Source organism: Sciurus carolinensis, chromosome X (genome assembly GCF_902686445.1).
Source record: "Sciurus carolinensis chromosome X, mSciCar1.2, whole genome shotgun sequence".
Lineage (NCBI taxonomy): Eukaryota > Metazoa > Chordata > Mammalia > Rodentia > Sciuridae > Sciurus > Sciurus carolinensis.
The window spans coordinates 5,943,709-5,967,782 of record NC_062232.1 but is presented as its reverse complement, the minus strand read 5'-3'; the positions used below and the strand labels follow the sequence as shown (position 1 = coordinate 5,967,782).

The following is a 24,074-nucleotide window of genomic DNA, read 5'->3' as shown; positions in this document are numbered from 1 at the left end:
TAGAATGAACTTGGGATTTTGAGTTAGATAGCTTGTTTAAACTGTCATCTGGAATTCCAAATGCCTTGTCGCTTTATGTACAACACAGTAAGTTTTATCAAAATAAATAATGGTATAGATTGTAAGGCATATTAACCATGCAGTAGAAAGAATATCCAAGATGGGAAATAAAATAGCAGACCCTTACTGTAGCTAGGACCCTATAATTATGTTGCAAATATAACTCAGTATGCAGAAGTGCCAGTCAAGGAAATTTCAAAGTAGTAAGTTGGCACTTGGTAAAAAGGGAAAAAATAATCTCCCCTAGAAATTTAGACCACAAACCAGTGCTCACACAAGTTTTTAGTATGGATGGAAGCTACAGTTTAATATCAAAAATGTGAAATAAAATTTAAGTGTTCTTAGATTGGTAGTATCTTTAAGTGACTATCCACTAGAACTACAAGTGCTAAAGTATTGCTTTCTGTCTACAGCAGGTATAATTCAGATTACCATAGATTATGAGATATCGTCACATTCCAGACCTTTAAAGATGAAAAATGTTTTTTAATGAATTGATGTGATTATTTCAGATCTGATCCTTAGAAAACAGTGAATCAAAAGTTATGAAATATACAAATATATGTATATATATTATTTCATTCCATAAACTTTAACTTGAACATTTTTTCTACGAATGACCATGGCTACCATATAAATGCAAAGTTTCTCAAATTGACGTGTAACTTCTAAGATGTAGAAATAAAATGATCTATGACTTCTGAATTGAGAGTTGTGTTACAGATTTTCTTTATCATGAATAATTAACAACTTTAAATGTTTAGATTTTGGAATTATTGCCTTTAGAAAATAAATTTCAGGAAGAGATGATACTGCTTATAATCTGTAACCTATGAAAATAAAGTAGTCATAGACAAGCTATGTTGCATGTTGGAATTATAATCTTTTACAGAAAACCTTTAAAATTAGGTGTAAAATTTTTTAATAAAGTAAATGTTTATTTTTATCTTATATCATTTTGATCATAGTATTAGTACAGTCAAGTAGAATTCAGATGATTAGTACAGAAGTTGAAGAAAGATGTTTATTAACTAGAATATTTCTGTGGTTAAAATGCAAAGTTGTCTTATAATCATCTTATCTCCCTTTTCTTCCACTACTTAACAGAGGTGTATTATTAACAATACCCATCGCCTAGTGGAGCTTTGTGTTGCCAAGTTGTCCCAAGACTGGTTTCCACTTCTAGAACTTCTTGCCCTGGCTTTAAATCCTCATTGCAAATTTCATGTCTACAATGGTACACGTCCATGTGAATCAGTTTCCTCAAGTGTTCAGTTGCCTGAAGATGAACTCTTTGCCCATTCTCCAGATCCACGATCACCAAAAGTGTGTTGGTTTGTTTTTTGTTTTGTTTCATTTTGTTTTTAAATTTAAATATTAAAAACTTTTTTTACACTTGCCATGAACCATTAGTGATAAAAACTTCCATTAACATAATGAAACAGGCAAAACATAACCTTTTTTTGTTAGGTTTCTGTTTTAAAATATGCTATTTAGTTTGTTTGAACTAGCCTTGAACTTTTTTTGGGGGGGAGTCGGGGGGTACTGGGGATCAAACCCAGGGCTTTGTGCTTACAAGGCAAGCACTCTACCAACTGAGCTATCTCCCCAGCCCCCTAGCATTGAACTCTTGATCAGTAGCTGTAACTTTTGCTGAAAAAAGGCTTACTATGTTTTAAGTATTGTTAAATTGATGAATATTCTATTCTATGTTTCTTCAATAGAAGTGATTCACTATTTTATTATTGAACTATTCCCACTAATTTTATAAGAATATGATAGCAAACTTTGACTCTATATTCACTGTGTTTTGTATGTGTTGATCTGCATTTTCAAAGAGCAGAAAACATTTATTTATTCAGTGTAATAAATTAGTGACATATGCCAGGCACCATGGCCCACACTTTAACTTAATCCCAGCAGTTTGGGAGGCCAAGGCAGAGGATCTCAAATCCAAAGCTAGCTGCAGCAGCTGCCAAAGTGCAGAGCAACTCAGTAAGACCCTGTCTTCAAATTTTAAAAATACAAAAAAAACGTAGGACTAGGAATATGTCTCAGTAACTGAGTGCCCCTGAGTTCAGTCTCCAGTGCCAAAAATAAAAATAAATTTAAAAAAAATTTTAAGTAATACTTTAGTGAGATATAAAATATTTTACCATTTTTGCCAGGCATGGTGATACAAGCCAGTTCCAGCAACTTGGGAGGCTGAGTCAGGAAGATCACAAGTTCAAAGCCAGCCTTAGCAACTTAGCAAGACCCTGTCTTACAATTAAAAATGATAAAGGGCGGGGAATGTGGCTCAGTGGTTAGGCACCCTTGGGATTTTTTGTTTGTTTGTTTGTTTGTTTGTTTGTTTTTAATCCCTGGTATTAAAAATAGAATACTGTTTTCCTTTAATGACTTACCATTAGGCATTTCTTAAAATGCATTTGATTTCTTAGGAGTAAATCTTAGTAAATCTAAATCATCTGAATGTTGGGTTAATCTATCCTGACTTCAGATGGAAGATAAGTCTTCTTTATATTAACCAAAATTATAACTTATTTTAAGGAAGTAAAGTGAAATTTAGAAACTGTTTTATGTCAAAAAAATTTAAGGAAAATAGCCAAACCACTAAACTAGACAGCATGAATGTGGAAGAGGCTTCCAAGTTTGTAAATGTTCCCTATAATGTCTCAGTGATTAAAATGTCACTTTTTAGTGGCTCTTAGTGTCTCAAAACCATTTTGACTAGATTAACTTTAATTAACAAACATTAGAACAATTACACACACATATACACACAAATAGAAGCCATAAAGGAAAACAAAATGATACAGAATCCCTTTAAAGAAACAGAGATCGTCTTTCCTTTCAAATCTGAATCTTTCCTTTCTTTTTCTTGTGTAATTTCCATGACTAAGAAGTTCACTATTATATTGACTAACATAGTGAAAAAGTAGGCTTTCTGCTGTCACTTAATCATACAAAAAAATGCTTTTTTAAAAATTTTTTTTAATTTGTCCTAATTTGTACATGACAGTAGAATGCATTTATACATTTTGATGGCTCATACTTAAGTGAAAATGCTTTTTTTAATCTTCTACTTTTGAACATGTTAACTATGAACTTTTAAAATGTGATCATTATTTTTGGTAATTTCTTCCATTCCTATTTAGCGTTTTTATTATCAAGGGTTTAGTTTTGTCATTTGCTTTTTCTTTATCAATTGACATTATTAGACTTTTTTTTTTTTCATTCTCTTAATGTGATACATCACACTGGTAGTTGTATGTTGGAGTATCCTTGCATTCGGGGGGAAAATCCCACTTGGTTCGATATGCAGTCATTTTAATGTGCTTAAAATTGTGCTACTAGCAATGTTTTTAAGAATTTGATATCAGTATGCATAAGAGAAATAAGTCTATATTTGTACTGTCCTTTTCTGTATATCAAGGTTATACTTAACATTGAGCATGAGTGAATATTCAATTTTTCAAAAGAGAACGTTAAGGATTGTTGTTAGTTCTTTACTTTTACAGTAGAATTTGCTAGTGAAGACCTCTGGTCTGATTATTGATTTCAAGGCCATCCTAGTAATGGATCTGTTCAGATGTTCTGTTTCTTCATTAATCAGACTTGGTATAGGTTCTGTATTTCTAAAAGTTTCTTCTTCACAGCTAGGTTATCCAGCTTTATTGAATACAGTGGCCCATGGTACTATGTAATAGTCCTTTTTATTTCCATAGATTCTCTAGTAGTATCCCTTCTCAATTTCTGAAATTAATTATTTGAATCTCCTCCCTTTTTCTTAGATAAAAATTTCACCATTTTTCTCTTAACTTTTTTCTGCATTGCTTCTCTGTTCTCTTTGTTTTCTTTTTTTCCTGTCGACTTTTAGTGTAAGTTTTAGTGTAAGTTTCTTAAAGTGTAAAGTTCAGTTAGTTGCTCATTCAGGATTTTTATTTTGAAAGCATGTTTATGTCTCAGCTTTTCTTTTCACACTCTTTGCTACTTTCCATAAGTTTTAATAAACTGTTTTCATTTTTACTTCCTTCAAATGAGTTAATTTCTGTGTACTTTCCATTTACCTGTGTATTTTTTAAGATGTGTCATTTTAATTTCTTCTGATCTGTAGATTTGCCAGTTTTCCTCCTACTCATGATTTGTTTCCTTCTGTTATGTTCTGAATAAATACGTTCTGTGACTTGTCTTCTTACATTTATCAAGACCTTAAGGTTTGGTCTGTAGCTCAGAAGTAAAGCACTTAATTAGCTTGTACTAGGTCATAGGTCTAACCTCCAGTGCCATAAAAAAGCAAAAACAAGTTTATTAACATTTCTTCTGTGGCACAGTGTATTCTGAGGATGAACCTGGTGAGAATCTATATTCTTTCTGCTGTAGATTGATAGTATTCTGGGTTAATCTACCTGTCAATGAAATGTAGGTATTAAAGGCTCTGACTATTAAAAATAGAGTGGTTTCTCTCTTCAGTCTGCCATTTTTTATTTCTTACATTTAGTAAATCTGAATTTTGGCCGCATGTTTTAATCTATTTTCTGGGATACTAATATCTGAGACTGTGTGAATTTTAAAGAAAAGAGATTTATTTTGGCTTATGGTTCTAGAATGTCTTAGAATGACTGCATCTGGTGAGCACCTCCTGCTTGGTCACTGTAATATCAAATTGTCATTTGTTTCTTTTTTGACATTCTAAATACTTAATTCTTCTGCCCCTGCTTGGTTCCTGCTAGAAATCTGTTATTTTATGAGAGTACATTATGAAAAACAATGAAAAAATTGTTTCTTGTTGCTTTCTTGATTCTTTTTCTTTAGGTGGCTTGATCATTATGCATCTTGGTGTAAATCTTCGGTGTGTCCTCTCTGGAGTTCATGGTACTTGTGTGTGTGTGCGTGTGTGTGTGTGTGTGTACATCCTTTGTCTTTTCTCAAATCTATCAGGGTTTTTACAATTTAATTTTTAACATTTAAGCTGTCTCCTCTTTCTTTTACCTTCTAAGCTTCTCTAAATGATTATTTTCCTCTTTGAGGTGTTTGGTAAATTTCTTGTTATCTGTTCATTTTACTCATTCTATTTCTTTTAGCTCTTCAGCCTCAGTGATTTCTCAAATGATCTGTCTTTAATTTCTAATTGCTCAAGTTTTCTGTTGAATACCCTGGTTGAATTTGAATTCAGCAACAATACTTTCGTCTACAGAATTTGTTTGGTTCCCTTTGATTTCATGTCACTTTCCCTGATTATCTTTAGTTTTTTGGCTGTTTACCTATAGCTTTGAGAATATCTGACATTTAAAGTCTTTGTCAAATAAGTCTGTTGCCTATTACACATTTAACTTTGTTTAGTGCAGGGAAAACCTTTTGAATCATCCCAGAGTGAAAGCTCAAGACTTTCTTCAACCGTTTTTGCCTTGTGTCTTGAGCCTTTGCTATTTTTCCTGTGTCACCCATTTGCATGGCTGTTTTAAATTTTGTAATTTCTATCAGAGCCCACCTCTATTTGTTCTTTGATCTTTGTACCTTGACTTTTATATTTGTCAGGTTTGTACATTGTCCAATGTTCTGGAGATTCTCCTTGCCTGTTTTATTTTTAGCTGATCTTACATCAGAAGCAAAGGCAGGTTGCTCAGGCAGCCCACAGGTTAGAATGTTGCAAATTCAATCACCACTTTCTGCAAATTCTGCCCTTGCAGAAAGTGGGGGAAACAAGATGGAGTTAAAAAATACTGCTTGTTCCTTTTGAATGTGGCTTTTTTTAATCTTTTTTTTTTTTTTTTTTTTTTTTTTTTTTTTGGTTGCCATACATTTTTTACTAATAACTAGAATTCTTAGATATTTTTTTACAGGAGTAATGAGGGTTGGGAGTTTCCTAATCTGTCTTTTGCTGATGATCCACTATTTTGGCTTTTCAAAACTAAATTAAAAGGTAGGAAATTATTAGAGTGAATTCATTCAAAAGGTAATTGATTTAACTAGAGTTTTTTTTAAACCTTATTTGAATTTACATCATATCAAGCTTACCGTAAGTTATATCACTTTTGTTCTTCTTTAAATGTTTCTTTTAGTATTTTCCATATGTCCTAAATACATTTTTGTTTTAAATGTAAGTATTATTTGCACTTAAGATTGTTAGTAATATAACCCATGTTCCCTCTCCTCCTTATTTTTGTTGGATTCCTTCTCCCTATTTTTTCAGCTTTTAGAAATCGACTTTTTACAAGATAGGATTCAAAAGTCTTGTAGTCTTATTTCTTAATTCTTGAGTCTTCTTTTAGTTTATTAATTTTTAAATTTATTTTGCATCTTAAAAAATTCAAATACCTAAGCTGCTTTATAGCCAACAGATGCATTAGATTCAAATACCAATTTCGCCTGTATGAACTACTCTGTAATTTTTTTCTGCTACTTCTGACTCACAGAATGCAGGGACAAAATAATAAGGTTAAGATTTTATAAATATGTGTACTACCATATTATAAATTTTTGAGTCTTTATTAAAGATAATTTTTATAATTGATTTATTAAATTGTCTCTGGTTAGTTTCAAACATGTATTTCAGGTAGTAACATTTTATAAGAAGGAAATTAACTCTTATTAACTTTGTTACAGGGTTGGCTAGTGGATCTCATTAATAAATTTGGCACAATAAATGGTTTCCAGATATTGCATGATCGCTTTATTAATGGATCTGCTTTAAACGTTCAAATAATTGCAGCTCTTATTAAGTAAGTTGTATTTTGAAACATTTTTAGTTCCTAGGAAACTAGGAAATTACTAAGTTTCAGTTTTCTAAGTGGGATATCTTCACATTTTAGAATGTAATTTGCTTTTTTTAAACTAAAGAAATTAAAGTTTTGTGTCTTCCTTATTTCAGACCATTTGGACAGTGTTATGAATTTCTTAGTCAACATACATTGAAAAAATACTTCATTCCAGTTATAGAAATAGTTCCCCAGTTATTAGAAAATTTAACTGATGAAGAACTGAAAAAAGAAGCAAAGAATGAAGCAAAAAATGATGCCCTTTCAATGATTATTAAATCTCTGAAGAATTTAGCTTCAAGGATTCCAGGACAAGAAGAAACTGTAAAACATTTAGAAATTTTTAGGTTAAAAATGATACTTAGGTAAGATTTTTCCTGCCTTAAATAATTATTTTTGTGAACTCTTAGAATGATACTTATTCCAAACTTCTCTTATAGATTATTACAGATTTCTTCTTTTAATGGAAAAATGAATGCATTGAATGAAATAAATAAGGTGATATCTAGTGTATCATATTACACACATCGACATGGTAATTCTGAGGAGGAAGAGTGGCTGACAGCTGATCGAATGGCAGTAAGCTTCTCTGAATTCTTTTATAAATTAGAATTTGTTTACAGAAAACTAGATTATTATCTAATACTGTTCAGATGAACAAAAGCAAAACTGAGTAATTTATGACCACTGATTAGTCTTTTAGAAATGTTAGGGGTAATTATGTATTTGATAGACATAATCATTGCTGAATATGGGTATTTCTGATAAGTTTGTGTGTAGTTGTTTAGTTGAATTGAAATAGAGATGAACTTCAATGGTTTGAGTAGATCCAGAATCTCATGAATGAATGGGTCTGGCAATGAATTCCCAATTCAGAGTTCTAAAATTCAGATTTTAATTACTGAATAAATCTCCATGGATTAGTATTTTATCTTGATTTTAAGAAGTTAATTTCATTTTTAACTTTATTTTTAAGATCATTTTACTTTAACATTGAAAAATAGCCATTTAACATTTTATATTTTAATTTTAAAATAAATAGTGAATATACAATTTATTTTTGTGTATCTATGTCATGTACCAATGCCATAAATTCAATTATGAAGAATAAAATTTACCATAAAGGAGTTTGCAGTTAACAGGGTGAATGATAAGAATGTGCTAAAAGGCATTTAGGTGATATTGTGAAATTAGTATCTAACTTAGCAAGGCTCTGATTCAGTGAGGTTTTATGTGTGTGTGCAGTTTTTTTGCTTTGTGTACTGTCGAACAGCATTCTACTTTCTTACTACTTGAAGGATGCAAAAGAAGAGTATTCAGAAAATTTTGAAGCAAAATGACATTGCTGTAATCCAAGATAGAAAATTTTGGACTGGGGTTATGACTCAGTGGTAGAGCACTTGCCTAGCATGTATGAGGCACTGGGTTCAATACTTAGCACCACATTAAAAAAATAAATAAAGGTATTATTGTGCCCATATACAACTAAAAATATTTTTGAAAAAAGATTAAAAATTTTTAAATGGTTGTTCTCAACAGATAATTTGAGAGCTATACTACAATCTTTCATGTATGGGAATATTACCTGAAGAATTTGATTTCATGAAACTGCTAATTGCACATTAAAACAGCACATTCAGTGTATTAGTTATGATTGGTGAATTTAGCACATCTGAGAGCATTTTGTATGCAAAATATGAATTCTACAAAATCATTTTTTGATTAATAATTTTTTATAAAACAAAACATCATGCTAAGCAAAATAGCCAAACCCAAAAAAACAAAGACTGAATGTTTTCTCTGTTATGTGGATGCTCATTCACAATAAGCAGCAGTGGGACTAGGGAAGAATAGAGGTAATTTAGGTAGGGGGAGTAGTGGTATGGTGTATGGAGGTAGGAAAGATAATGGAGAGAAACAGACGTTATTACTTCATGTACATATAGGGACTGCCTTACCAATGTGATCCTACTATATCTAAAATCAGAACAGTGACAGATTACACTCCATCTGTGTATGAGCTGTCAAAATATATAAATGCATTCTACTGTAACATACAGCAAATTAGAACAACGAAAAACAATTTTTTAAAAAAAAACACTTTTAAAGCAATTTGGGCTTTTGGATTTCTCTTCACATTATTTAGAAGTCAGAACCATGTTTTTATTTTGCTTTTAAAAATATTTTCAGTTTCTGCATTGAAATAAATGTTTGTCTTATATTTAGGAATGGATACAGCAAAACAATATCCTATCCATAGTCTTGCGAGATAGTCTTCATCAACCACAGTATGTAGAAAAGCTAGAGAAGATTCTTCGTTTTGTAATTAAAGAAAAAGCTCTTACGTTACAGGATCTTGATAATATCTGGGCAGCACAGGTAAGAAATTTTCTAAGACAAAAATTAAAGAATTTGTGGTAGTCTTTATTTAATGACTTACAAGTTCTTGCTTCACTTGTAGTTTTTATTTCGTATATTTGTAGAGAAATCCTGCCAAAAATATTTTAACATAAATTTTCTCATCTACATAGATATTAAAGTTTATAGATGATTTAAAACAGTAGCCCTATGATAAAGTAATAAAGCAAAGAATCTATAATTGGAGGTTTTTTCCTAATGAAATACATGAAGAAGCTAATTTGATAAGAAGAGTTCTAGCTTCTTCACCGAGATGGCGCCGAAGGCCAAGAAGGGAGTGCTGAAGGTTGTCCACAGCCATAAAAAGATCTGCCCGTCACCTATCTTCCTGCAACCCAAGAGGTTGTGGCTCCAGAGGCAGCCCAAATATCCTCGGAAGAGCACCCCCAGGAGAAACAAGCTTGACCACTTTGCCATCATCAAGCTCCCCGTGACAACTGAGTCAGCCATGAAGAAGATTGATGACGGCAACACACTTGTGGTCACTGTGAATGTCAAGGCCAACAAACACCAGTTCAAACAAGCTGTAAAGAAGCTCTATGACATTGATGTGGCCAAGGTTAACACCCTGATTAGGCCTGATGGAGAGAAGAAGGTGTATGTTTGACTGGCTCCTGATTGTGACGCTTTGGATGTTGCCAACATAATTGGGATCATCTAAACAGAGTCCATCTGTCTAATTCTAAATATGCCCTTTTTTTTCCAACCTTAAAAAAAAAAGAGAGTTCCATTACTCATTTATTTTAGAACACAATTGTTATAGTAGTTATAACTTTTCATAAGAATAAATTATTTCAGAAGTATTAATTCATAATTTTTTTTACTGTCTTAAAGGCAGATTTCCATTCATGAATCACTTGAGTATTATTGAGCACTAAAAACCAACAAAATACTCAGTCTTACCTCTATCAAATGAACCTTTAGATTTTTAATTTTAAAGTAATCCATCATTTTTCTCATGATTTTATGGTGAATTTGATTATAAATTTTCACATGATTTCTTAAGTTTGTTAATCATTTATTCCAAAAAATGAGTTGCCAAGTTATAAATGACTTTTCTAAAACGTTTAAGGTTTTGGGAATTCTGTTTTAACCTCAGATGAAGAAGGTAGGAATGTTTATCAGATAATGGCTATGATTTTATTTTGCTTTTGTTTTTGTTTTTGCAACAGGCAGGAAAACATGAAGCCATTGTGAAGAATGTACATGATCTACTAGCAAAGTTGGCTTGGGATTTTTCTCCTGAACAGCTTGATCATCTTTTTGATTGCTTTAAGGTAATAGTTTCAATTAGTAAAATATTGCCATTTTATTGCAATGAAATTAACTAATTAGGTCTGTTTGCTTTTAAACCAACACAGTTTCTGAGAAACTCTGATAAAGAATTGCTCACTGCTCAAATGAGCAAAAGCAGTTATATCTATTTGTGTGGTCCTTGCAATTGGACCCAGTGCCTCATACATACCACACTATACCACACAAGCACTCTACTACCAAGTCATGTCCCCAGCCCCTCCAATGATATCTTAACAGTGGTTTATAATTTCTTATACACTTGCAACCTCTTAAGAGTTCTTACTTTTTTTTTTTTGTTTGAATTTTTTAATTTGTTTGAATTAGTTTACTCTAGCAATTTTAATTTTGATTTAGGTTAAAATTGTGGAAATAGAGGAAAGAATAGGTAGTTAGGAAAAAGAACTGATTCTTTGGGGTAATAGGTATATAAAAAATGAAATATGAAATTAGTTCAAGAGTTCCTAATATTATATCTGCATTATGGTATCTTTATTAATATAGTATAGTGTCATTATGACTCTTTAAGAATTATGGCACTTCAGTCTCTTTCCAGTTGTTAAGATTGGGGAACTTGTGAATCATAAAAATAAAGCCATATGTTTATGGACACATATTTCACTAACCCATTAGTGTTAAAAATAAGATTTTTTTGTTCAAAATCACAATTACATTTTTGGGGAGAACTTTGGTTAATTTTAACAATATTAGAAAACAGTTTGAAATTTTTACTTAAAATTTAGTTTTAGTTTCTTTCATCCTTTAACCTGACAGTTATGTTTCTCAATAAACCCTAAGGGAAATCTTGGATTTGTGTTATCATTATTTTAGAAGAATTATTAGCTTTAGCCCCAAACTGAAAGGTAAATACCTGTGATTTATAAAAAGTAAACAATGGGATTATTATTAACTTTTTCTATACATGTAGTAAGACTTGTGATGTATAATTACAGTTTGCATATTCATATATCTGCATATATATGTCTAATAATTTGTTGATATATTTTTTAAATTATTGTACATGACAGTAAAGTGCATTTTAATATATAATACATAAATAGGGTATAACTTTAATTTGTCTGGTTATACATGATGTGGAATTCAACTGGTCATGTAGTCTATATGCACATAAGATTAGTAATGTCCCAATTCATTCTCTTGTTCTTCTTACCCCCAAACCCCTACTTGCCTTCACTCCCCTCTGCGTAATCCATTGTACCTCTATGCTTCCCTCCCCACACTTCCCCATTATTAATTAGCATATCAGAGAAAATATTCACTCTTTGGTTTTTTGAGACTGACTTATTTCACTCTAGCTCCATCCATTTACCTGAGAATGCCATGATTTTGTTCTCCTTAATTTAAAGCCAAGTAAATATTCCATTGTGTATGTATGCCATTTTCTTCATCCATTCATCTGTTGAAGGGCACCTAGGTTGGTTCCATAGTTTAGCTATTGTGAATTGAGCTGCTATAAAAATTGATGTGGCTGTGTTACTGTAGTACGCTGATTTTCAAGACCTTTGAGTATAAACCTAGGAGTGGGATAGCTGGGTTAAATATTGGTTCCATTCCAGGTTTTCTGAGCAATGTCCATACCATTTTCCATAATGGTTGCACCAATTTGCAGTCCCACCAGCAATATATGAGTCGGACTCACATCCTTTCCAATTTATTATTGCTTATAAGATTTGTACTTTTAAGCAGCCATATCAAGATGAACAAATCTTTTTTTAAATCACCTTTGTGGAAAAAAGTGATATCGTGAAATCTATAAATATGCCTTATTTTAATCCACTGGAAGGATTATCTAAGTAGACTTGGTAATCAATACTGAAAAGTTATTATGAACATTACAAAGCTTCTTTTCAATCACTTTTAATCCTGAGAACTACTAAAATGACAGTGGATCAGCATTACAATCATAATGACAGAAGAACTGGGTGTCAGTTTGTATTGCTTTTAATTCATAGATTCTTGCAGTATTCTAACTAATAACATTCTGCTATTGTGTACTGTCCATTTGGCTTAAATGTTTATTAAACGTGCATCTTTCAATAACTCATTTTTTTCAAATGTTGGTAAATCTTGACAGTTTTTACACAGTATGGTGTTGTCTGAAAAGATTTTCTTAAAGTGAAAGAATATATCAAGAGACCAGGTAGCAGTTTTTTGAAGACCACAGCTTTAAATTTCTTTCCTCAGTTACATTGTGCATACACAAACTGTAGTGTACCAATATTTGAGTTCTATTATTTTTATATTGAAGTGATTGTAGTAATTTACATTTAGAATTTTAATTTTGGAATGTGAAATTCTTGTAGAATTGGACTTCATGTTCATAGTCACAAATGACATTGAACTTTTTTTACCTTAGTTAGTAGGATATTCTTTTTTACTTTTGGTGAAATTTTACTTATTTTCTTTTTTTCCCCTTCATTTTTGAAAATGAATCCAGGGCCTCACACATGCTAGTCAAATGTCCTACCAACAGAGTTACAACCACCTTTGTGGCTTTCTATCCCTCTTTTTAAAATTAAGACCTTTTTTAATAAGTGAACATTTCATTCTTACATATAGTATATACTTTAAAAAAAAATCTTTTACTAGTTGTTTGAATCAAGATCCAAATATTCCTGTGTCTGTTAGTTCTCTTTTCTCTAGTTGTTTGTCTTTTTTGCCCTTGGGAATGTAATTTACCAGTTATTACCTATATTGTTCGCTTTTCATTACTAATATTTACATTTCTTCTGTTTTAGTTGTAATCTCATTCTCTTTCTATTCCAGTTCCTGTGCCCACCAATCTTTCTACTTTTGTGGATTTTTCTGGGTAGTTCATTTCAAATGAGTCTTGTGTGGACCAACTAATTTTGATAGAATGGTTCATTAATTTTTCACCATGATATAAAGTCTTGTTTTTGTTGCCCAGTTATTTTCTGTGGTATGAATATATCAGTTTTGCTTGTTTTCTTTTTTCTTCTTTTTCCACCTTGGTGCTAAGAATTGAACCCATGGCTTCATATATGTTGGCAGCACTCTGCCAGAGATACATCTCAATAATTTACTCATCAGTAATTTGGTATTTGGTTGTTTCTTGACATTAAAAAAAGTTACTGATATTAATAATAATATTATAATATGTAATAATTAGTATTACATTATTAACCATAATGATATTGCCTTGAAATTTTTATGCAATCTTTTGTTGAACAGATGTTCCTTTTATTGCCAAATAATATTCATTGTCTAGGTGTACAGTATTGTATTTTTTTAGTCATTAGCGATAAACACACGGGTGTTCTCGTCTTTCGTCAGTTATAAACAACACTACTATGAACATTAGTATACAGATCTTTTTGTTGGCATATATCCTTAATTCTCTTGGGTATATATACCTGGAATAGCTGGGTCACATACTAATTTTGTAACATTTTGAATAGTTGCCAAATGGTGTTCTGCAGTGACTGCATCATTTTATTATATTCATAGCAGTGTGTGAGGAATCTGATTTGTCCTTATTAATGTCATTATTTATTATTATCTACCTTTATTTTACCCATCCTAGTGACATTAAAGTTGATCACTCATTGTGGTTTTGATTTTCTTTTTCTTGGTAGAAAATGATTTGAAACATCTTTTCATCTGCTTATTTGACCATTTATATATCTTCTTGAAAGAAATGCCTAATCAGAACCTTTACCCATTTGTCTTTTTATTTGTGAAGACAGTCCTCAGATACAACATTTGCTGATACTTTCTTCTGATATGTTCCAAAACATTTTCATTACACCATTCATTTCTCTGATTCTGCAAACCAGCAGTTGACCATTTCAAGCTTCTGCATGTTCTGGGATAAAAGTTTTAAATTGTGATAAAGTCCAGTGTCACTGTTTTTTTCTTCTGTCACTTTGTGCTTTGGTTTCATACTTTGAAAATTACTGTTCACTTGTATTTATAAAGTTCCCTTCAGCTCTTACATGGAGGTGTATATTCAAATTGAATTTTGCTTATAATATGAAGACAGGATTCCAGATATATTTTTACTCTGTAAATATTTAGTTGACCAAATACTTGAAAGATTATTCTTTCTTCTTATGAAATTGTTCTGGCATCTTTGTGTTAAAGCAGACATAAATGGAAGAGTTTATTTTAGGACTTTTATTTTGGTTGGTATGTCTGAACAGTATCACAGTACATTGATTTGTAGCTTTATACAAAGTTTTCAAATTAGGAAGCAGGTAAGGCTTTCAATTTTCTTCTCCTAAGATTGTTGCCTTGAATTTCCCTGTGAATTTTAGGATTAACCTTTGGAGTCCTACAAAGCAGTTAGTTTAAATTTTGATAAGAGATATAATGCATTGTGAACTAATTCTCTTTCTAACACCTATTTTATTTGGTTGGTTGAGGCTTTTTGAGGGTGTTTTTGTTTGGGCGGGGTTTGGTTGGTTTTTGCAGTGCTAGAGATCAAATGTAGGACCTTGTATGTGCAAGGCATATACTTTAATACATCCCTAATTGTATATAAGTGTATGAATTTAATCAGAGTGTGCTGAATACTTAAAAAAGGGGGGGGGGGGCAAATAGATACATTCCGTGTTAGTGAGTTGGAGGAATACTACTATAATAGAAACAACTCAGATGGGGGTTATGACTTCTTTTTATTTTATTTTTGTAAAAAGCGTTTTACATTGTTATATTTAATATATTAATTTATTGTTTTGGTGTTACTGTGACAGTTTTCTTAATTTCATTTTTTGACATTTTATATTTAATGTATTGGAATACTTGTACTGAAATACAGTTAGCATTTATGTATTTATGTGACATCCTTCAGCCTCTTAAATTTATTTCTCATGATAGTTTTTTAATGAATTCTTCAGAATTTTCTTTGCATAAGATTGTTTGCAATTGCTTTTTTACCTCTTCCTTTCTAATCTATTTTACCTTTTCCTTTATTTTATTTGTTATTTTTACCTGTTTCTTTTAAATTTGATACCCTTTTTATTGATTGGTTGGTTGGTTAGTTTAACATTTTGCTTTATTCCCCTAACCCTAACTTTTCCTACAGTTTTATAAGTAGTGGTCTTTTACCTGAAAGTATATATCAGGTAGGAAAGTTTTGTTCCTGCTATCATGCATACTTTCTTTCTGGTTAGTTACTTGAAGTCTGTCAGTTGCCTTTTATCATATTTAGATGGCACATGTTTATTCTATACTACATTAATGTTTTTATTTCTTCACCAGTCTTCCACACATCTGGCATAAATTCTGTTTGTATAATTTTTTTTTATAATACTGGATTTTGGGTTTGTAGTTGTTTAGGATACTTTTAGATTTTTGAGAAACTGCTTAGGTGTTTTTCTTGATATTCGGTTCTTAAATGTCCTGACCAGGTTTCAGAGTTATCACAGTTTTTTTACATTTTTTTGTTCTGAGTTGTAAGCAGTGACAGTTCTAATTTATTAATTAATCATCATTTGCGGTCACTGCCAACCAGTCTATTCATGAATTTTGTCTGTTTTATAATTGTTTTCTTATTTTTTTTAATTGTTATTCTCCCCCACCCCTCCCACCCCTCTTTTCCCTCTATACAGTCCCTCCTTCCTCCATTCTTGCCCCCCTCCCACCCCCCATTATGTGTCATCATGCGCTTATCAGCGAGATCATTCGTCCTTTGGTTTTTTGAGATTGGCTTATTTCACTTAGCATGATATTCTCCAATTTCATCCTTTGCCTGCAAATACCATAATTTTATTATTCTTTATAGTTGAGTAATATTCCATTGTATATATATGCCACAGATTCGTTATTCATCAATTGAAGGGCATCTACGTTGGTTCCACAGTCTGGCTATTGTGAATTGACCAGCTATGAACATTGATGTGGCTGTATCTCTGTAGTATGCTGATTTTAAGTCCTTTGGGTATAGGCCAAGGAGTGGGATAGCTGGGTCAAATGGTTGTTCCATTCCAAGTGTTCTAAGGAATCTCCACACTGCTTTCCAGAATGGCTGCACTAATTTGCAGCCCACCAGAAATGTATGAGTGTACCTTTCTCCCCACATCCTCGCCAACACCTATTGTTGCTTGTGTTCTTGATAATTGCCATTCTAATTGGGGTAAGATGGAATCTTAGGGTAGTTTTGATTTGCATTTCTCTTATTACTAAAGATGGTGAACATTTTTTCATATGTTTATTGATTGCTTGTAGATCTTCTTCTGTAAAGCGTCTGTTCATATCCTTAGCCCATTTGTTGATTGGGATATTTGTATTCTTCACATAGAGCTTTTTGAGTTCTTTATGTATTCTGGAAATTAGTGCTCTATCTGAAGTATGATTGTTTTCTTAAGTTTCCTTGATTTTTGGTTTTTGTTTTTGTGACCAATAGTTTATTCATTTTCCAGTATTTGGACATTGTTATATTTCTGATTATATATTGACAGTTTTTTACATTACACTGGGTTTATGAATATACTTCCTGGTGCACATTTATATTAGTTCCTTCAGAATATATAATAGAAATATATTACTGGCTCATATGTTAAGCACAGGTGTTACTTTACTTGTACTACTTTACTAACGCCAAGTAGTTTTCCACTTTGCTTATATGAACACACACTTCATTACAAATCAAACAAGTTTGGAAAGGTCTTGGGGAAAAGAAAATATAATTAATGTAATTTCATTACCCACAGCCACAGTGAACAACATGCTGTAATACCCACTCACCTACACATCTAAATTCACACCCTAGCTAATTTTATACTTAAAGACATGTTTAGACTTAAGATATGTTCCATTATTCAGAAAATCCCACAGTATAAAAAGTCAATAAAAGTCATAATTTATTTTATGAACTATAACCCCCTAAACAGAAAGGAGAAAAAATAACTGGGAAGAAAATCAACCTAATGCCCACTTATCATGCCTTTTCCATTGCATGACTTAGCTATTCGTGTGTTTTTTATTTTATGACAAAATTCTCATGGGAAATGATAATGATTTTTTTATATATATATTTTTTTTTATTTTTTTATCATGTATATAATGTAATAATTACTCTCTTCATTTCTGCCATCATTATCATTCTTACCACCCTGCACCTCTGCTCACTGCCCTCTGCATAATCCAAAGTTGCTTCATTCTTCCCTATCCACCCCCTACTATGAATCATCATCTGCTTGTCAGAGAAAAATATTTGACCTTTGGTTTTTTGGGATAAGCTTATTTCACTTAGCATATTTTCTGGTTCTATCCATTTACCTGCAAATGCCATCATTTCATTCTTCTTTAAGACTGAAAAATATTTCATTGTGTATTTAGACCACATTTTCTTTATCCATTGATCTGTTGAGGGACACCTCACTAGGTTTCATAGCTTAATTATTGTATATTGAGCTGCTATAAATATTGATGTGGCTGTGACACTGTTGTATGCTGATTTTAAATTCTTTGAGTATAAGCCAAGGAGTGGGACAACTGGGTCAAATGGTGCAAATGGTGGTTTCATTCCAAATTTCCTAGGAACTTCTGTACTGCTTTCCAAAGTGGTTGCACCAGTCTGCAGTCCCACCAGCAATGTATGAGTGAACCTTTTTCCTACATCCTTGCCAATGCTTATTATTGCTTATATTCTTCATAGTTGCCATTCTCACTGGAGTGAGAGGAAATCTTAGTATTCACTAAGATGAACATTTTTTCATATATTTGTTGATCGATTGTTTTTCTGTGAAGTGTCTTTTTAGTTCCTTATCCCATTCATTGATTGGGTTTTGGAGTTTTTTTGTTTGTTTTGTTTTGTTTTGTTTTTGGTGTTTTAAGTTATGTATATATATCCTGGGGATTAGTGCTCTATTTGAGGTGTGTGGGGTAAAGATTTTTTTCCCATTCTGTAACTTCTCTCTTCACGTTATTTATTATGTACTTTGCCAAGAAGAAACTTTTTAGTTTGAACCCATTCCATTTATTGATTCTTATTTTTACTTCTTGCGCTTTAGGAGTCTTGTTGAGGAAGTCAGGTCTGAAGCCAACATGATGAATATTTAGGCCTACATTTTCTTCTACTGGTGCAGGATCTCTGTTCTGCCTAAGTCTTTGATTCACTGTGAGTTGATTTTTATGCAGGGTGAAGGACAGAGGTTTAATTTCATTTTGTTACATGTGGATTTCTATTTTTCCCAACACCATTTATTGAACAGACTATCTTTTCTCCAGTGAATGTTTTTGTTGCCTTTGTCTAGTATGAGATAACCATATTTATGTGGGTTTGTCTATGTGTCCTCTATTCTGTGCCATTGATCTACTATATCTTGGTGCCAAGACCATGCCATTTTTGTTACTATTGCTCTGCAGTATAGTTCAAGGTCCCTCCTGCTTCACTCTTCTGACTAAATATTACCTTGGCTTTTCTGTGTCTCTTATTTTTTCAGATGAGTTTTCATGATTGCTGTTTCTGTTTCTATGAAGAATATCATTGGGATTTTAATAGGAATTACAAAGAATCTGTGTAACCCTTTTGGTAGTATGGCCATTTTGACATATAAATTCTGCCTATCCAAGAGCATGAGAGATCTTTCCATCTTCTAAGGACTTCTTCAGTTTCTTTCTTTAGTATTCTGTGGTTTTCATTGTAGAGGTCTTTCACTTCTTTCCTTTTTTTTTTTTTTTTTTTTTTTGCGGTGCTGGGGATTGAACCCAGTGCTTTGTGCTTGCAAGGCAAGCGCTCTGCCAACTGAGCTACATCCCCAGCCCTCACTTCTTTTATTAGATTGATTCCCAAGATGTTTGTCTGTTTGTTGTGGTGGTGTTTTTTGGGGACTTTGGTTTTGTTTTGTTTTTTGAGGCTCCTACAAATGGGGTAGTTTCCTATTTCTCTTTCAGTGGCTTCATCCCTTATGTATAGAAATACGTTTGATTTATGGGTATTGATTTTATATCATGCTACTTTGTTGAGTTTATTTATTAGTTGAATAAGTTTTCTGCTGGAATTTTTTACATTTTCTACAAATATAATTATGCCATTGGCAAATGGTGAGAGTGTTAATTCTTCATTTTCTATTTATATCCCTTTAATTTCCTTCTTCTTTCTTATTGCTCTGGCAAGAGTTTCAGGGACTATATTGAATACACGTGGTGAAAGAGGGCATCCTGCCTTGTTCCAGTTTGGGGGGGGATGCTTTCAATTTTTCATATTTATCAGGCTTTGCTACTAGGGCATTACTTACTTTTAAAATAAATGAAGTAGCATTCATTTCCATTTTCTGGAAAAAAACATATAATAACTGGTATTACTTCTCTAAGTGTAGAAATTTTTTCCAAAAGTTCTAAATTATACTTATATTCAGGTTGACTATTGTATATTTATTGATTTAAAATAATTTTCTTTAAATATACAATTTATTTTGACTAAGTTGTCCTATTATGTGTTGTTTCTAATATTCTCTGTTCTTCCATAATGTCTACAGGGTCTAAAAAATTGCGAGCTCTGTTCCATTCTTCATATTTACAATTTGTATATTATCCTTTTTCTACTTTGCAAGAACTTTGTATTTTTTCGTGAAAAAAAAAAAAACAACTACTTTTTTTATTAACATTCTCAATTGCCTTCTTTTTTTGGTACCTGGCATTGAATTCAGGGACACTCAAACATTGAGCCATATTCCCAGCCTATTTTCTGTTTTATTTAGAGACAGGGATTCACTGAGTTGCTTAGCACCATTGCTGAGGTTGGTTTTGAACTCCAAATCCTTCTGCTTCAGCCTCCTAAGCCACTGGGATTATAGGCTTGCTCCACTGTGCCCAACTTCAGTTCCCTATTTTTATCTAATTCTGTTCTGTTTCAAAATAGTTCTGCTTACTGCCTTTTGCATTTTTTCTTAAAAGAGTTTCAAGCATTTAAGTGGTTTCCCTTTTTTTATCTATTCTTATAATGTACACTAGTTTCATTACTCCTTTGACATATGTTTTATGTAAACTTTGGTTTATTTTATTGTACTTATATTGAATCAATTATATTTTTATGGTTTTATCAAAATACTTCTTAAACAGTCCTTAACTAGGACTTCATCATCTACTAGGAAGTCTTATTGTACATTGCAATTGGATATACTCAGTAAGATTTCATTTTTAAATATGATAATATTTGCTTTTTGATCTGGAACATGGTCTTGCTTGGTATACTTTCTGTGGATACCTTGAAAAGCAAGTGAGTCCATCTGGGTAGAGTGCTTTATAGAGGTCTGTTAGACCCTACAGGTTTTTCTGTCCTTGCTCAATTTTGTCTAGTTGGTCTTTCATTTATTTAGAGATATCCTAAAGCATATACAGACTCTTGTTATTTACACACATGTTCTTGGTACAGCATATACATATTCACACGATGTTTTATTGATGGATTCATTTTCCAGTATATAATGTTGTTTAATATTTTTTTTTGCTCTGAAGACTTTTTATTTATATTCTTTTCCTTTATTTTGGAAGCAGAGGATTAACAACATAATAAGTAGGATAATATAAAAGATCTCAAGATCATATTTCATAACCAGGAAGAGGAAAACTTAATCTGTTATTTAGGGGAAAAGCTTATTTTTAGATATGATTGTGCTCACCAACTCTGTAATCTACAAAATTCTAGATGTAATTACAGTGGTACTACATGTAAGTTACAGAGCTTTATAGAATGACCTACAGTTCACCTTCAGTGGGTTTGGCAGACAAGTAAATGCAGTTTAGAATTCATTTATATTGCCAATAAAGAGAGATGGCTGAATAGCTATTTTAGGCTACTATAGAAAGGACAGTCAATAGGATTTGTAGTTACTGAATTATTCTCATTTTGCTAATTGTTGTAAAAGTTCAGAAAATACTTAATAAGCCAGCAGCATCATGTCTTTTCCTTCTCTGTTGTTTCTTTTAGTTATACATAACAGTAGAATTCATTCTGACATGTATAAAAACTTGGAATATAATTTGTTCTAATTCTGTCCCCAGGACTTCCCATTTCTCTCACCTCCTTCCTCCACCTGTTCCCTTCCCTCTGCTCTACTTATCTTTGTTTTAGTTAGAGGTTTTTTAAAAATTGGTGTCTAGTAGAAATACATGATAGTAAGATTTACTGTGATATATACATATATGTACATAGAAATGTTAGGTCAAATTCATTCCACTGTCTGAGTATCCCACTCCAACCCCCTTCCATCCATTCCCCTTTGTCTCCTCTACTGCTATTTCTTTTATTCTGCTCCTTTTTTTTAATGTTCCTTCCCTTAATTTAGATTAATTTCAGCATATCAGAAAATGACCTATAATTTTTTGAGACTGATAGTCTTCAGTTCCATTCACTTACTTATGAATGCCATAAAATTATTCTTTATGACTGAGTACCCCTCCATTGTGTATATATTTATTAACTACATTTTATTTATTGGTTCATTGAAGGACACCAAAGTTGGCTCAATTTCTTTTCTGTTGTGAATTGTGCTGCTATGAACAGTGATGTGGTTGCATCACTGTAGTATGTGAATTTTAAATTCCTTGAATATTGTATATATATATTGTATATCCCACCCCACCAAGCAGTAGGATAGCTAGGTCATATGGTGTAGTTTCCTAGTTGTTTGAGGAATCTCCATACTGCTTTCCAGAGTGGTTGCACTAGTTTGCACTCCTACCAGTAATGTATGAATGTACCACTTCTGCACATCCTTACCAGTGTTTATTGTTACTTGCATTCTTGATAATGGCTGTTCTGGTTAGAATGAGATGATATCTCAGTATAGTGTGAATTTGCAGTTCTCTGATTACTAAAGAAGTGGATCATTTTTTCATGTGTTGTTTTCTGTTTGCATTTCTTTTCTTGAAAAGTACCTATTGTCATCTAAAATCTTCAACTTCATGTGTGCATAGGGGGGGGTCCTATGGTTTTCCCCATTTATTGATTGGGTTATTTTTTGAGTTCTTTATATATTCTGCATATTAAGGTTCTTACTGAGGTAGCAAAGATTTCTCCCATTCTGTTGGCTTTATTCATACTCTAGTTTGCTGAGAAGAAGCTTTTAAATATTGTACAATCCCATTTATTAATGTTTTCTTTTACTTCTTGCACTTTGGAGTCCTAAGGAATTCAGTTTCTTAACCAATATGTTGGAGTATTGGTCCTGTATTTTTTTCTAACAGATGCAGGTTTCGTGGTCTAATGGCTGTGTCTTTGATCCACTCTGAGTTGAGTTTTGTGCTGGGTGAGGGGTGTTAAATTTCATTTCACTACATATAGACTTCAAATTTTCTCAGCACCATTTATTTAAAAGGCTGTCTTTCTGCAGTGTAAGTTTTTGACACCTTTGTCAAGCATGACATAATTGGTTTTTTTAATGTGGGTTTGTCTCTGTATCTTCTATTCCACTGGTCTTCATGGCTATTTTGGTACAGTACCATGCTGTTTTTGTTACTGCAACTCTAATATAATTTGAGGTCTGTACCGTTAGTACTCCTGCTTTACTTTTCTCACTATAGATTACTTTGGCTATTCGGGGTCCTTTATTTTTCCAATTGAATTTCATGACTGCTTTTTCTATTTCTGTGTTGAACATCATTGGAATTTTAATAGGAATTGTATTGTATTTTTATTATACTTTTGTAGTATGGCCATTTTGGCAATTAATTCTGCCTATCCAAGAACACGGAAGTCTTTTTGTATCTAAAGTCTTACTCAGTTTCTTTCTTTTGTGGCCTGTAGTTTTCTTTGGAGAGTCCTCCTCCCCTTTTTTTTTAGATTCTCCTGCCTTTTTTAATACTATTATGAATTGAACAGTGTTCCTTATTTCTTTTTCAACAGATTCATCATTGTACCGTAGGAATGCAATTGTAAGTGGGTATTTTGATTTTGTATTCTGATACTTCGCAGAGTTCATTCATAAGCTCTAAAAATCTTCTGGTGGGATTTTTTGGGTCTTAAATATAGGATCATAACATTGGCAAATAGATAATTTGAACTCTACTTTTCCTGCACATATTTCTTTAACATTATGGGTGCTGTAATTTGTCAAATGCTTTTTCTTCATCTGTTGAAACAGTCATATGATTCTTGTATTTAATTCTGTTTATGTGTTGAATTACATGTATTGATTTTCATATATTGAACCATTTTGCATGCCTGGGATGAAACCACTTGTTTGTGGTGGGGTTTTTTTTGTTTTTTGTTGGTTGGTTGTTTGTTTTTCTTTTTAAATACAGTTCATTAGAATTTTATTAAGATTTTTTGCATCTGTTTATTAAAACATTGGTCTGGAAGTTTTCTTTCATTTATGCATCTTTGTCTTGTTTTGGTATCAGGGCTATACTGGTTTCATAGAATGAGTTTGGCAGAGTTCACTTCTTTTTAGTTTCATGGAATAATTTGAGGAGGTATTAGTTCTTTTAAGTTTGGTAGAACTGGGCTTTTCTTTGTAGCCTTTTGATGGCTGCTTCAATTTCATTACTTGAAATTCATCTGTTAAGTGTTCTGTATCTTCTGGTTCGGTTTGGGTAGGTCATTGTCTTTAGGAATTT

The 24,074-nt window shown here is 32.2% G+C and overlaps 1 protein-coding gene across 13 annotated transcripts in view; it reads left to right on the top strand.

Moving 5' to 3' along the window:
- The window catches only part of LOC124971392 (probable ubiquitin carboxyl-terminal hydrolase FAF-X), a 133,635-nt gene that overhangs the window by 27,086 nt on the left and 82,475 nt on the right, over positions 1–24,074 (top strand). For all 13 annotated transcript variants that reach the window (XM_047535168.1, XM_047535174.1, XM_047535173.1 and 10 more), the window contains 6 exons: positions 1,168–1,386; positions 6,667–6,782; positions 6,932–7,183; positions 7,259–7,397; positions 9,045–9,197; positions 10,409–10,513. In XM_047535168.1, the coding sequence (XP_047391124.1) occupies positions 1,168–1,386; positions 6,667–6,782; positions 6,932–7,183; positions 7,259–7,397; positions 9,045–9,197; positions 10,409–10,513 (984 nt within the window). The remainder of the gene's footprint in view (positions 1–1,167; positions 1,387–6,666; positions 6,783–6,931; positions 7,184–7,258; positions 7,398–9,044; positions 9,198–10,408; positions 10,514–24,074) is intronic.